At 46.5% G+C, this 15893-nt stretch overlaps 1 protein-coding gene across 1 annotated transcript in view; it reads left to right on the top strand.

Annotated features, from left to right (window-relative positions):
• ATP6AP1 (ATPase H+ transporting accessory protein 1) overlaps nt 1–12367 on the top strand; it is an 83860-nt gene extending 71493 nt beyond the window's left edge. The window contains exon 10 of the mRNA XM_085629714.1: nt 9722–12367. Within this exon, the coding sequence (XP_085485840.1) occupies nt 9722–9931 (210 nt within the window). The 3' untranslated portion in view covers nt 9932–12367. The remainder of the gene's footprint in view (nt 1–9721) is intronic.
• Nucleotides 12368–15893: the final 3526 nt, after the last annotated feature.

The following is a 15893-nucleotide window of genomic DNA, read 5'->3' as shown; positions in this document are numbered from 1 at the left end:
AAAAACCTCATAACCACATCTGGCAGTTAATGTTGCACAAGATCCTGCAGCACTGGTGAGGACTTGAAACCACAAAGTACCACAAATGCCATCAGATTCTTAAAACAGCAGGATTGGCACAAGTGTGTTTGGACCTTGTGACCTCTGACAGAATCACCTCCTCGGCTGACCCAGAGGAGCATGGCTGCGCACATCTGCACCGCTGAAGGACAGCAGAGCAGAATGTCTGCTTTGGCTGAGCCCAGCACCCTTAAGAGTGTGCGTGAACGTGGGCATGACCAGGAGCTGCACTACAGGAGGCCCCCTTAAGAGTGTATGTGAAAAGGCATCATTGAGTTGCCCCCTTCTGTCTCCCATGGCCCCTGAAGAGCTCCCCTTTTTCTATGAGTTAAACAAGGTGGTGGTCACAACTGCACATGAGACCCTCCTGCAATAAGAGCAACTCATTAAAGAAAATAGCGCTTACAGACTAAAGAAGACGTACTGTGTAACAACCGAAGTAAAAGGGCCAGTCCTCATGGGAGTTTACAAATGAAGATAAGGAGGTACTAAGGAGAGACTAGCAACCCTAATGACTAATCAGAAGCCAACATTTACGAAGGACAATGACACAAGTCAATGACAAATATGAGCGGTGAGTGGATGGAGCTTCAAGTACATACTGCAATACAGCATGGCTCGCAGAGCAGTGCCTGTGCCGCCCAGGCTCGACCTAATGACACCCACCCCCCAGGAGGAAACTCCCAAGATATGCTAAGCCATTCGTTTTTTTTTTTTATTTCAGAAACAAATTTCAACTTTTTAAGTTTGTTTTGGAAAAAACAAAACTAGGTGGATAGCATCCGTCCAATAAACTTGTAGTGCCTTCATAGGAACACTGTGGCGGTGGTTCCTCTAGTGGAGCAGAATGTCTTACAGTCTGGTTTCTAAATCTAGTGCGCTGTGGTCTTTTAGAGAGGCAGACGTGGTCCTCTGGCACACTGACCAATGAACAGACGGCCACCCGCCAAACTCTAACTCAAGACCTGAGGTTGCAGCAAGCAACAACAACTTTGCTCTAATGTCCTCAATCATCCTATTTAATACATTTGCACTTTCAAAAATAAACCTGGAGGTCCATGAGAGGACAGATCAGCTCAAAACCTTTCACATACGTTATTAATGGCCGATGGTTGCATTGGAACTCCTGACACTTGGCGATAGCGCAGTCCTAGATTACATTCATTTCATTGTCAAAGAAGCACACACTTTTGTAAAATTATAAGCGGTTTCGTTTTTTGCATTCCTCTCTCTTGCTACAGGTCCTAGGAAATGATTTAGGACTAACCTACAAGTGGCTGTAGTTACGTTAACAAACCCAGCCAAAGGCCTTTCTAAAACAAACCTACAATGATGGCTATAACGCATGCCTTTTTTCCAGGAAATGATGGTGCGTTAGGTACAACCTCTGAGAGCAGGTCAAGTTTGCATTAAGCAGTGTGGTCCAAAGTAACAGCATTTAAATGAGACTTGTTGCTTAAAGCAGTTAGCTGTGCTTTAGAAGCAATTGCATCAACTAAACCCATGTAGAGGTAACATTCACGAGTGGCTAAATTTAAGTTTAGAGTGCAGCGCAAGGGCTCACAAGTCTGCTTCAGAACTCTTGTTTAAAGCACAAAATTGTCATTAGAAGTTTTTAGACTTTAAAAACCACTTCAGAGCGCAAAAGAATTACATTTAGGGATATGGACTGAGCCCGCACATGTTTAAAGTACTAAATTTGTTGGTTAAAACCGCGCAGCTGATCTTGAAAGTATGCTCTCATGGACTGCTAAAACACAAATGGGGACCAGGGAGAGGGATTTGAGTGGAGGAGAATCAAACTGGAGCGAGAGCTGGAAGAAACATTCACTCGTATAGAGTTTTAAAAGAAAAAAGTAGTTCCCTGTATGCAATCAGTGGAAGGATACAAGTTATCCAATCAAAATCATGGTACAGACGCAATGCTGTAGGGGAGGGGCAAATATGCCCTAGGGGGGAGAGCCAATCTCTCAATGGGGAGAGACAAACACATGAAGAGAAGCCACCAAATAAGCTAGTTAATGAGATTGACAGAAATCCAACCAATGGTAAGCATTGGGCTGGCTGTAAGCCAACTATGTTTTGGTATGGTCAATAAGAGGCTAAAAGTGGTCTATTTCTGATGGATACATCTGCCTGTGGATTCCTCACCTTTTGAATTCCCCCAATGCTCTGCATTCCACAAACCTTTCTCTTAGGCTCTCACATTGACGAGGACATCACAATGGAACGGCTCTGCATGCGATGCCTCATGATGTCAATGGATCCATAAGAAGACCTCGTCTGCGTGCTGACGTTCGTTCTCTTTTTTCCGCGCTGTAGACACATAACGTTTCGTTTTTCCCCAGGCTCTTCATTTCTGGGAGTTTCTTTGTTGCTGTTGTCACAACTTTGTACTCCGAGGAAGTCTGGTTTCAAGCCATCCAGAGAATGTGGGGGCCAGATGTCCATCACTGACCCCCATGAAGATTGTTTATGATGTCTCTTGTCGGACCATGACGTCCAGCCATGCACTGCGTACAAGCGCATGAATCCAAAGGCCCTGAAGGAGACCAAATTATTCAAGACCAAAAACCAGAAGAGAGGTCGCAGGAGGTCACGGACTCGCTTGAAGTCGCCGACGCCACACACTTTGAGGTGTCTAACAAACACAAGAAGCGGTGCCATGGTTCTCGGCGTCGCTCTTCAAAGGATGCGACTCTGAAGTTGGTGTCCCCGAGTCCCAGACGTCCAGGCTTGTTAGTGTTTGTATACTGTGTATACTTGTGAAAATGTTGTCGGTTCATCCGTTCGCCTTGAACGCACTGAAATAAATAGGTGGAACTGACACACGTCAACGAGGTCTACTTATGGCTCTGGTGACATCACACGGAGTCACGCACAGAGCCATTCCATTATGAGGTCCTCGTCGCCGTTAGAGAGCTGAGGAGAAAAGTGTCTGTGGAATGCTGCGCATTGGGGTAATTCAAAAGGTGAGGAATCCACAGGCAGTTACTGTATCCACCAGAAAAAGCATTACTGAATGTAAGGTTCGAGGCATATGAGCTGTAGATCACATGCTTTAGCATAGATCGCCATCTGATTTTGGGTCCAGATGTTTGCACTTTGTTTTTGTCCGAAGAAGACTTGTAGTCACGAGGTAGTTGACTCCTCCTTTCGGTGATAGTGCACATGGGCATCGACTCCATCCTTAGATTGGTTTTTTTTCCGCCATCGGGTTCGGATGTGTATTGCTGCGCTCTCGTTCGATACAGTTTTCGGACCCCTTCGACTCGCAATCCACTACCCTCGACGGTATTGCTCTCGATCGCGGTTCATCAGTCGACCTGCATCGTCTCTCTTTGGAAAACTTTCCATCGGAAAACTCTAGGCAGGCCGCCGGGCCTACCCGTGCCGACCGCGCTAGCAGTCGATGGCACGGACTCCATTCAAACTATGTCCCGGTGTCGTGCTAAGTTTCCACGCACCAACTTGCACGAAGTTTGCAACCTCTGCTTGTCCCTGGAACACGACGAAAAGGACTGCGACACGTGTCAATCCTTCCGATCGAAAAAGACACTTCGTGATCGTCGGGCTCGGCGCCATGAAATGCAGCTTCAGAGCGACTCGATTACGGACATTTTCGGAGAGGATTCCGGTACCCCACCTCCAGAGCCAGAGGAAGAAAAGCAGGTCTCAGTGCCCGAAGCGACATGGAAGAAGAGGAAGACATCAGTGCAGGACAGCATACCGTGAGTACAGATCCCCCTGTGCCCATTCCACAGATGACAAAGGCTCTGATCCCCGCACTCCAGCCTGGCTCCGAAACAGAAACAAAAGCCTTCTGGCTCGGGCTCAAGCCAGCCCCGCTCCAATACCGACACCTTCGACTTCGTAACATAAGAGCAAGATACCTGAGGGACCGAAGATTCCACCTTCGATGCCCAAAAGCTCGAAGCCGAAACCTTTCAAGGACTCTGAGCTGAGACATCCCAAGGCCAAATACTGAGCCGAAATCCTCGAAGACTAAGGACTCGGAGCCGAAACCCTCCAAGCCCAAACACCCAGAGCCGAAATTACCAACGCCCAAGGGCTCAGAGCCGGAACTTTCGCCGAAATCCCCACGGAAAGACCAAGACAATCTCCCTAAAGATCTTCCATCTAATGAGCCAACTTTTGACCCAAAACAGAAGAAGTGGGTTATAAACCCTAAAACAGGACATATTCAAGCAACCATTCAAAAGAAACGTAAAGCTGACTTGCCAGAGGACCATCAGGCCCCTCCTAAAAAGAAGAAAATGAGCACTAACCCTTCTCCTCCTTATATTCTACCTCCTTCTCCTCCTAATCCTAACTTGCTCATTACACCAATACATTCACCACTAAGGCCTATTACACCTGACCCACAGGATGAAGGGGCTGGGAATGAGTATCAGGACACCGACGCTTGGGATGATTACCACACTGATCCAAATACAGATAATGACCCTGATTTGTATCCCTCCAGACCCTCTCCACCTGATGACAGCATTGGTTATCTTGAGCTCCTTAACAGGGCTTCTCATTACCATGGGGTAGAACTGCACAAGGAGCCTTTAGAAGAGGATTTCCTTTTTGAGACACTTTCTTCCTCACAAAGACCTACTCATACCTTGCCAATGCTAAAAGGCATGTTAAAACACACAGACGTGGTCTTTAAGGATCCTGTAAGGGCAAGAATTATCACAAAAATACAAATCAGCTCCTATCGACACTGTTTTTATTAAAGGACAGCTGTCCTTAGACTCTCTTGTAGTCTCCAACGCTGGCAAGAGAGCTAACTCCCAAGCCACAGGAGACACCCCTCCTTCTGACAAGGAGTCCAAGCTTATTGATGCCTCAGGCAAGAGTAGCTTCACAGGCAGCAAACAACTGGCGCATTGCTAACGGCCAGGCGCTGCTGGCCCATTATGACCGGGCTCATTATGATGAGATAAAAAAACTTGTACAACACTTGCCTGACCAATACAAATCTAAGGGTATCGACCTTAGTCCGGAAGGGAAACTTATTACTAACACCTCCATTGAATATGCGCTAGACGCAGCAGACACAGCATCTCGTGCAATTAACACCAGTATATTATTACGCCAACACGCTTGGCTCAGAATCTCTGGATTTAAGCCGAAGGTACAAATCTCCATACTTAAACAACCCTTTGACACAGAACATCTTTTCGGCCCAGCTGTTGATACCATGCCGGAAAAGATGAAAAAGGACACTGTGGTCAGCAAGTCCATGGGGGCTTTACAGACACCTGCCAGTAGAGGTTCCTTTCGCCGCTCATTTTACAGGGGTGGCTCAAAAACTATGTCCACTGAAAATGCCTCCTCCTCTTACAAGGCTAACAATCAATCCCCCTCATCCAGAGGACATTCTAGAGGAGGTTTTAGGGGAAACAGCGGTAGAGATGGAGGTAATTCCACACGCTCTTCCCCCGCAAACAATGACTTCCCTCCGCTACCCCTGATCATCCCACTCCTGTCGGGGGATGCCTCTCCCAATTCCAACCTGTCTGGAATTCAATCACCTCAGACAAGTGGGTGCTACAAATTGTCATATATGTTTACTGCCTGGAGCTTACAAGCACTCCCCCCCCCCCCCCCCCCCCCCCCCCAAATGTTCTTCCAAGAGCACACGCAATGTCACCGCAACATCTCACCCTCTTAAAACAAGAGGTTCTTTCTCTGTTACAAAAACATGCTGTAGAACCTGTTCGGTTAATACATCAAGGGACCGGAGTATACTCCCTTTGTTTCTTAATTCCCAAAAAGGAGGCTCTCTCAGGCGTATACTAGACCTCAGACCGCTAGACCTATACATACAAACATACAGTCAGACCACTTCCACATGGTCACACCAACAGGTGCTCCCACTACTTCAGCAAGGCGACTTTCTATCTACTCTAGACTTAAAGGACGCCTATTTCCATATTCCCATTCACCCTGCTCACAGAAAATATCTCAGGTTTGTGGTGGACGGATAACATTACCAATTCAAAGTTCTCCCATTCGGAGTAACCTCAGCACCCAGGGTTTTCACCAAGTGCCTGGCAGTAGTCGCAGCTCATCTGAGAAGACCGCACGTTCATGTCTTCCCTATAGTAGACGACTGGCTAATGAAAGCCTGATCAGCACAAAGCTGCATACATCACAGTCAAAGGACACAGTCCAACTGCTTCACGACTTGGGGTTAACTGTAAACCTCACCAAGTCTCACCTCCAGCCATCCAACACACAAGTATCTAAGAGTCACAATAGACACTCGCAAGGCTCGGGCGTACCCCTAACCCAGTCAGGATTTGCAACATGCAAGCTCTAATAATCATCGTTTCAGCCCCAACACACATTACCAGCCAGAGTGTTCATGCAATTGATCGGAATGATGGCTTCTTGCATCTTAATCGTTCCCTATGCAACACTTCAGATGCGCCCCCTACAGGAATGCTTAGCACGTCAGTGGAACCAAGCTCAAGGTCAGTGATCAGATCTGGTGGTGTTAGGTGGCCGTACGCATCGCTCACTGCAGTGGTGGAACATACATAACCTTTCCAAGGGAAGGCCATTTCTCGATCCGGCCCACAGATGACAGCAAACGCATCCCTCACTGGTAGGGGAGCACATATGGGAAAACATTTCATTCACGGCATGTGGACTCAACAACAAAAACAACGCCACATAAACCATCTCTAACTGCTAGCAATGTTTCTAGCATTGAAAGCATTTCAACTTCATCTAGTAGGCAAAGCTGTCCTGGTTCGCACAGACAACATGACAGCGATGTACTACATACAAAAACCAGGGAGGACCCACTCTCTACAGCTGTCACAGCTAGCACAGAGCATCTGGAGATGGGCCATACCTCATTATATCTCCTGTCAGAACATCTTCTAGGAGTAGACACCCAGGTTGCAGATCTTCTCAGTCGTCAACAGCAGATACACGAATGGGAACTCCACCCTCAAATTCTCCTCCCATTCTTCCAAATGTGGTGCTTCCCAGAGAGAGATCTGTTCGCCACCCACCTAAACGTCAAATGCCCAACCTTCGCGTCCAGACCCATTGTCCATAGGCAATGCACCATGGATGAATTGGTCAGGGATATTTGCTTACGCTTTTCCACCTCTCCCACTCATTCCATTAGTGGTACAGAAACTCAAACAGCACTCCCTGACGCTTATCCTAGTTGCTCCCACATGGGCCCAACAACCCTGGTTCACAATTCTGTTGGAACTATCAGTAGTTCCCCCCCCCCCCCCCAAAAACTACACCTCTTCCCTTAAGTTCCTTACTCAGAACCATGGAGAGATAAGACCTCCAGATCCCAATCTGCTCAACCTTGCGATTTGGCACCTGGAATCCTAGAGTTTGGCTACCTTAATCTTCCGCCAGACTGTATAAATGGTATCAGAGGCTAGACGCCCTACCACAAGAGAATGCTATGCAGCAAAGTGGAAGAGATTTGTTGTTTATTGTAACAACAATCAGATCGATCCACTAGATGCTTCAATACAAAACATAATTTGTTATCTATTACACCTACAACGTTCTAATTTAGCGTACACCTTTATACGCTTACATCTGGCTGCAATAGCTGCATATCTGCAAAACAGACAGCACTTGTCTCTTTTTAGAGTGCCCGCTATTAAAGCTTTTATGGAAGGACTCAAAGGACTCATTCCTCCCAGACTTCCACCTTCTCCAGTGTGGAATCTTAACATAGTCCTTACAAGAATCATGGGTCCACCATTTGAGGCGTTGCACAAATGTGAAATACAATTTCTCTCCTGGAAAGTAGCCTTCTTTATAGCCATCACTTCTCTAAGAAGAGGCGGTGAGCTTCAGGCACTAACCATAGAGGAACCATTTTTGCAAATACACCAAAGCAAAGTGGTCCTTAGAACTAACCCCAAGTTCTTACCTAAAGTCATCTCTGCCTTTCATATCAATCTGTTGAGTTACCTGTATTCTTCCCTCAGCCAGATTCAGTGGCAGAACGTGCCCTTCACACATTAGATGTCAAGAGAGCATTACTCTACTACATAGAAAGAACACAGCCCTTTAGGGAAACTAAGCAACTCTCTGTTGCCTTTGCTCCACCACATAAAGACATATCAAAGGCAATTCAATTCAATTAAAATATGCTTTATTCGATCACTGGTATCATAAAAGCAGTGTGTAGCAAACATACAAAAACGTTTAAAATTATACAGTGGTTCACATCAAGTTAAAACATGATTAAACTAGATTTTTGAGTTGCTAAATTTATAAGAGGTTATGTAATAAAAGAAGGATGATGGGGGGATAGGACACTCTATTTTCAAAAAGACTTGCATTCCTCCCAGAGGTTCAAAATTAGGGAACTCTTGTCAGGCATTGCATTGTGGATAGTTAAGTGCATTCAAATATGCTTCGTCAAAGCTAAACGCACACTAACAATTCCCCCTAGAGCGCATTCTACACGCAAACTGGGGGCTTCTATGGCATTCTTAGGAACCATACCCATAGATGACATCTGCAAAGCTGCAACATGGTCTACACCACACACATTCACCAAACACTATTGTGCGGATGTGTTGGCAAAACAACAAGCTAGTGTGGGTCAGGCTGTTTTACGAACACTTTTTCAAACCACTGCAACAGCTACAGGTCAGCCACTGCTTTAAAATAACTGCTTTATTGTCTATGCTAAAGCATATGATCTACAGCTCGTATGCCTCGAACGGTACATGCCACTTACCCAGTATGCATCTGTTCTTGGCATATAGAGCTGTAGAGTCATATGCACCCACCCGCCTCCCCGGGTACCTTTACCTGTTGCAGTGATATCTTACTTAGATACATCTCTTTTACTACTTTACTAACTCCATCATCGCCCTTTATGGCAAAACAATCAAAGGATGGAGTCGATGCCCAGGTGCACTATCACCGAAAGGAGGAGTCACCTACCTCGTGACTACAAGATTTCTTCGAACAAAAACAAAGAGCAAACATCCGACCCAACACCAGATGGCGATCTATGCTAAAGCATATGACTCTACAGCTCTATATGCCAAGATCAGATGCATACTGGGTAAGTAGCATTTTCCTTACTTGTTCTTCAACACCCTAAAAGAGGAGTTCCTGCATACTACACAAAGGGTTGGGATACTGACAGGGCATTAAATGTTGCATTCTGTTGCATTTGTCATGTGATATTGCTGTCAGTTGTGAAATGAATGCTTCACTGCCCAGTAGCATAATATGCAAGCTTGTGGATGTGAGAATTACCACCTTAAACTACCAGTGTTGCAGGTAAATAACCTATTCTTCGTATCGTAAGCTTTTCTTGGGTTGAACATTGGAGAGAGCATATTATGGGTTGGGTTAGTTACCTTCTTCTCTGAGCATTGGTGAATCGAATACCCTCTGCAACATCCCTATGGATAAGAACTCATGTTATGTAAACTGTGACTAAATCTAGATCTGTAGTTGTACATTTATTAGGGTTTAAAAGCGTTGTCTTCTCATTGTGAGCAGTGGAGGCTTTTGTCAAAGCGGATTAATTTAATAAATGTGCATAGTCGCTTATCTGGCAAGACACTGTCAACGCCATCATATTGCTTCTTGCCTAATTATTCTAACTCTCCTGCCCTCTCATTTATAGATTCAAGGTTTTAATGTGACCGGGATGAGCTTCTCCTATGCCAGTGACTGCGCAGCCTTCTTCTCCCCAGGGATCTGGATGGGCCTCATCACCACCCTCCTCTTCCTCTTCATTCTTACCTACGGACTGCACATGGTGATGAGTCTGAAGACCATGGATCGCTTTGATGACCCCAAAGGTCCATCCATCTCTGTCCCCCAGACTGAGTAAAGGTGTTCAGAGAGGATGCACAGGGCGAGGATGAAGAGATGCACCTTTCTAGCCAGTAGCTACCAATATGTAGCTCAAAACCAATAAAAGTATGGTGGGGATAGAAGGGGTCACGTCCTACCGAAGCAAGAATAAATGGGGGGGGGGGGGGGAGGGGTGTAATATGATTGAGGGGATATTTGGTGATAAACCGCTTGTTGCTGTATTTTGTGTGAATCGTGCATACATTTCTAAACCGGCTGTGCTGGTGAGAGTTCCAACATGGCACTGGCTGCGCTTCCTGTTTCTTGTTGATGGGAGCCAGCTTGCATGACTTCCAGCTTCATTTTGGAAATCCAACCAGGAGTGGTTCCTAGCACCTGCTCTGTCCCACTCTGGGATCCTGAAGCGCCCTCAAATGTTCGAAGCATCTGGCTTGTGTCCTGGCATTTGCTCGCTCTGTTCTTCAGTGAGTCATAGGAATCTGCCCCTGAATGCACTCGCTGGTCGTTCCGTACTCTCGGACAGGACTATTGGGACTATCAGACCTTCACCCTTGGTCTCTTTCTCTAGTGTCGTTGTTTCTTCACATTTATGGGGCAGTCGGTGCTTCTAACCTCTACTGTGGCTCAAGACCTTAGGAGTTGGAAGGCCCGTGGATGCTCTAACTGCACAGTGAAACAGTGACTTCCAGGAACAGGCCTTCTTGCCTGATTAGCGAGGGCATGTGTGGGACTCTTCTTGGCTCCAGTTATCACGAGAAGAGGCCGCGGTGAAGTCCCTGCTACTTCGCATTGGCTTGTACAGTTTTATCACTTAAACAAGGCCCTCGTGGATGTCCTATTGTCGTTATTGGTGTCTTACAGTAGTCCTTATGAAATAACCCATGCACCTGGGTTTGTCGTTGGCTTCCAGGGACCACCTGACTGCTTGTGTACTCTGGTCCTGAACCCTTGCTAGGATCTGCCTGCTGTGGGATCTAGTCTCAAAGAAAGCCCAAACATTTTTAATGAAACTGCTGAAACAGAGCTGCATAATAAACCACCATCCTATAAACTTGTGTGCGGTAGACACCAGTCTGCGAAATGTCTGTTCCTATGCAGGTCAGTGTAGCCAGGGAGCCTAGAAAGGCTGGGAGGCGAAGCATTCCTTCAGCACAAGGTTTTTGGGGGTAATGCAGTAATCTGCTTATCCCACAGTAGGGTTACAACTGTACACGACTTGTGACCTATATAGTATGGTAATCTCAAGAAAGTCTTTGTATGTTGTACACTGGATTTAGGAATTTTATTCACCCCCTACCTAAATACAAGAATTATTTTAGAAAACGCAAAGGCACTTGTCCATTGACACCCGTGCCAGAGGCTAAGAGAGGTAGGGCCAGATTCCGATCTTGGTGGACAGGGTTACTCCGTCAAAGTCAAATTACAATTCCATTATATCCTATAAAACTTGTAACACAGTGGATGGTATATCCCATCTGCCAAGATCATAATCTGGCCCTTATGCTCCTGCTCTGTGTCCTACAGCCATAAGGGCAGGGGTACATACCCAAGTAGATTTTACCTCTGGCAAAGCAATTGGCCCCTGAATTCTGAATCTTTATTTCTGACTACATCAGATGTGAGACCACAGCCTATTTGCATATTTGAAGCCCCACACATTTTTCCTTTTCTCCAATTATTTTTATTCCTCTGCTACAGCCTTGTGATTGGATTCCCCAGATCCACACCCTTTTCTTTGCATTCATTTAATGGACCCACTAGACCGGTGCTCAAAAGATGTACAAATTCCTTCCCTGTCTGCGAGGCATCGGCTCTCCTTGTATTATAGCAGAGCTCAGAAGAGCACTCATTTTAGAAACGGGATGTGTGAGCTTGTGTATTTATTTGTGAAAAGTGTCTCCTGTGGTTGTTGCCAGTTTACATATTTTCAGCTGTTAGTCAATTTATAAAGATCTGTGTACAAAGGGCCCCAGTTCTTGACCGGGGGACCAGTGCAGGCGGTTTGGGTTCTGAACACCCCTAGGTTCAGTGTGATGATCTCCTGCAGGAGTGGTGGGCGCAGTGTGGGCCCCATTCTTGTAAAAGGAGATTTTTCATCCTTTATAATTTCTTTGAAATGTGCCCCAGCACTTCTGAAACAAGAGCCCAGGTGGCTTCAGTCCAAAAGGGCGTGTTTGGCACAAAGTCCTGTGGGGCTTGTAATGCATGTAGGTCAAACTTGCAGACTGCTGAATTGTGAGGGAGGGATATTTTGTTTTGTTTTCTGGTTTCCAGGAGTAAGTCAGTATCTCACTCACTGGGTGGAGGCACAGTTCTCAGAGGCTTGGTCTGGGAGTCGGCCGCCTGAACCTGGAGGTGTTCACTGATTTAAATTGCTGTTAACTTCTTTCCGTAACTAGTCACTGTATAACTTAAATGTACAAAATGGAAATAAACCTCCAGAATGACCCGATTTGTGACAATCTTTTGTTCTGACCTCCAGCACAGGAGTTTTTGTTACTCTTTAGTCGGCTGATTCTTGTTCCTCATTTACTCCTCTGGCAACCGATTTGTCCCACCACAGTGTAATCTTTTGTGATGTTGGGGGGGGGGGGGGGGGGGGGGGAGGCAGGCTGAACTCTGCCGCATATGGATGGAGACTGGGATGGAACACGGGGTACAGTGCTGGAGTTCCAGGGAGGGGTCCTTTTATTGTCTGCCTCTTAAAAGTTGTTAGCACAGTAGTTTAGGATAAAGACGCAGATAGGTGGCAACAGCCTCTTTCCCCCCCCCCCCCCTTTCACTTCCACTCACACATTGTCTTGCAAGAGTGAGTCCCACAGACAGTCTAGAATCTAGCTGAGAGCACACCTCTCATATCCGGGCCCAACATATCTAATAAAGACAGCTGCAGCAAACGCACTCGGGCAGCATTGTGAGGGTGTGCCTGACCTCCCTTGACCTGCCAAATACCGACCCCACTCAAGTCAACGACCAAACACGGGCTGGCAGCTGTGCATTGCACAAGAACCTTTAATTTTCGTCAGGTTGCAGATAACTTGTTTCCTTTTTCCTAATGAAGTCACCTTCCTATAGGATCATTCATCAGTCTGCTGGTATCAATAATAATCCCTAGCGGTGAGGGCTTCCAACTGGTGTGCACAGGACAGGATTATTGCTATATCAATTCAATGTTATTAATCCAATCAATCACGCTCAACCTTCTGTAGCCCACCGCTGCAGGACCACCTCCAATGAAAAATACCACAATGAAGGGAGCGCCGTGTTCAGTAATCAGTATTTGCAAATATGTTCCCAGCTGATACAATCATTCCACAACGATTATGACAGTTCATCCGTATTGATGGACAAGCTTGTAGCAGTTCATCAACAGAAGTGCCTAATAAATTCAGCCAACGTGTTTCGTCCAACGTAGGACGTCTTCAGGGCTATAGTTCAGTGTTCTTTCTGTGTAACTTCTACCTATCACGCAAAAGGTTCTGATTTTTATTTAGATTTTTCTTCTAAAATAATGGTTTCCAAACTGTCATGAGCATGGTATTTCATTAGGTCATCCGTGCCTGCTAAATTCCCAATCAGCAGTTCTTACATATATCCGCATCCAAATCCAACAACGATTTCCATGTAAACAGCTATTACAGTGGTCTTGTAAAAGCATCTTACTTATTTGCAGTGCAGTCCCTTCAATTAAAGCCCCATTCAGCTAAGACAACCTCGTTCCTTGCCGCCGGCCCGATAAATCCTGCATTCTGCTGGTGCCTGGGCTCTGGGTGGAAAGCCACACACAAAGGAGGGTGTTTCCCCAGTTTTCTTGTGCTGTTTGGTGTGACTCAGCCATTGCTCTATACCATTCCTGCAGCTAAGCACCCTTGCCTCTAAGACTGCTTCTCGTGTGAGACTGGTGATGTCTCCTCACCGTCCAAAGAGCAGGGACACGTATTCGACTCCCCCACCCCTCCCCTCCTTAAGTACAAGTGAGCAGTATACTCAAAGCATGCAAGGAGGGGCTCCTTCATTCTACAAGCATTAGACCTAGTTTAAATGGGTCCTACGTCAGCAGTGCTGTGCCCGCACTTCAGTTGAGTGAATTAAATTTGCTTGAATGCAGCTCTTGTTCTGCAAGTTCATTGGCTCACAGCGAGAGGCCCTTAGGCAGATGCATATTAATCATTGGTTTTGGTGGTTGAAGGTTTCGGGGTTCACTCCCAGATTTTCACCTGAATGCTAACGTACAAACTTTATTTCATTCATAATATGAACTTTCTGCTAGAGCCTGAACTCCCCAGTCCTGGGCGTGCACATGGGCTGGGGCACCGGGATGTGTTGTCCAGGGTTGCCCTGATGCACTAGTATTCATTGGCACCACATAAGTGGAATTGGTCCCTCTGCATGGGCTGAAGCCAGTACTACTAGGGGCGCATTTAACATGATGCTTAGACTCTTCCTTGGTGCTTATCCTGAAAGAAGGTACCTTAGACATGCCTGTACTGGGAATCTGCAGGGCCTTTGTACATTTCACTCGCTCTGGGGTCTGCCGACTTCCACATTAGTCTCACTTGGCCCTAGCATGTGTATCATTCTGAGTCGAGATACTCTGAAGTAGGAGTGTGCGTTCGGTACCAGCCCCTTGATCCTTCTGCCTTAGTATCACCATCCTCTGGTTAGTGTTCAGTACTGAAAAGATGCTGTCTGAGGAGTTGGACCAAAAAGAAAAGCACAGTAGGTGATGCTCCTGGACACTGTTCTCCTCAGCTGCTGCCAAGGCGCAGTAGAGCCCTGGTGCAAGCATTTGTGGGCTAGTGCCCATCTGCTGCCTTTCACAAGACACATGACCCAGGATCCCCTGGTAGATAAGCAGTCTTCTTCGTTGTTTGGCCTCTTTGGTTTCCTGGATCCCATGCTGGCTTCCTCGATAAAAGCCCAAACAAGTCTCTTCTTGTGACAGATTCTTTAACTCCTGTCCCCAGCTAGATATGGATGTGCACTCCCTGCTTGCAAACGCACTTCCGCCTCCCCCTCTGGAGCACTTGCTCGCTGAGTTCCATATTGCCCGTAGACCCTCTTCAGCTCATGGTTCTGATACCGGTTTTGCCAGTTCATCCTTTTGGCCTTGGAGTTCTCAAGTGCACAACCCCCTTTGATCACCACAATCCTTCCTCCCTTCCCTAGACCAGTAGATCCTCACAAAACGAAGTTGATAGGGCGTATTGCCCAGTTTGACATTGAAATCTATAAATGTTTATGGCTTTCAGTCAACAAATACTGTCCTACCAAATATAAGACTGGGCTTGCCATCCGGTGCTGGGTCAGAGACAGCCCATAACTCCTGTGTCGATGGCTGATGCCCTGGGACCCTCTCCCACGCCTGCTGCCCACTGCTGTTTCTGCCTTCCACTTCCCATGGAGACCTGGACACTGACAAAGACCGTGAGGACACAAGAAAGCAATCTTTCAGGGATTCCTCGAAGCCAAAAAAGCCTGGATTGGGTTGACGGATGATGACCAAACCAGAAAAGATTTGGGGCAGGTACTTCCTTCGGAGAGCTCACGGCTTCATTTGCAGGATGCTGTGTTCAAGGTGACCTGAAGACTCTTCTGTTTCGATTTTGTGTCTCTAGAATTATATATGCAGATGCACAGATTGTGATTGTAATATGCCAGGTTTGCAGCACGTGCTGCTGTAGATCACATGCTGTGTGCATTCCTGCCCACTAGTGTTGCAACTGGTTTGTAGAACTACAGTGCACCAGGACGCAGACTGCCCCTCAGACTCTCTTTTTCCTTGTGGGTTATTGGTGTGGAGAAACGAAGCATTAGTATGTCTCCAAACTCCAGTGTCAAGGAAACTATGGGGAAAATATAGGGCCAGGCATTCTGGCATATGCTTACATCTGGGGAGGTGGTGGGGCCCATCTGAGTATACAGCACTACTAACCGATTGTTACGGGTAACTAACATTTTCCATTTGCACCTTGGGC

The sequence above is a fragment of the Triturus cristatus genome, chromosome 10, assembly GCF_964204655.1.
Source record: "Triturus cristatus chromosome 10, aTriCri1.1, whole genome shotgun sequence".
Classification (NCBI taxonomy): domain Eukaryota; kingdom Metazoa; phylum Chordata; class Amphibia; order Caudata; family Salamandridae; genus Triturus; species Triturus cristatus.
Note: the sequence above shows the minus strand (reverse complement) of the source record. Positions and strands in the feature narration are given on the sequence as shown.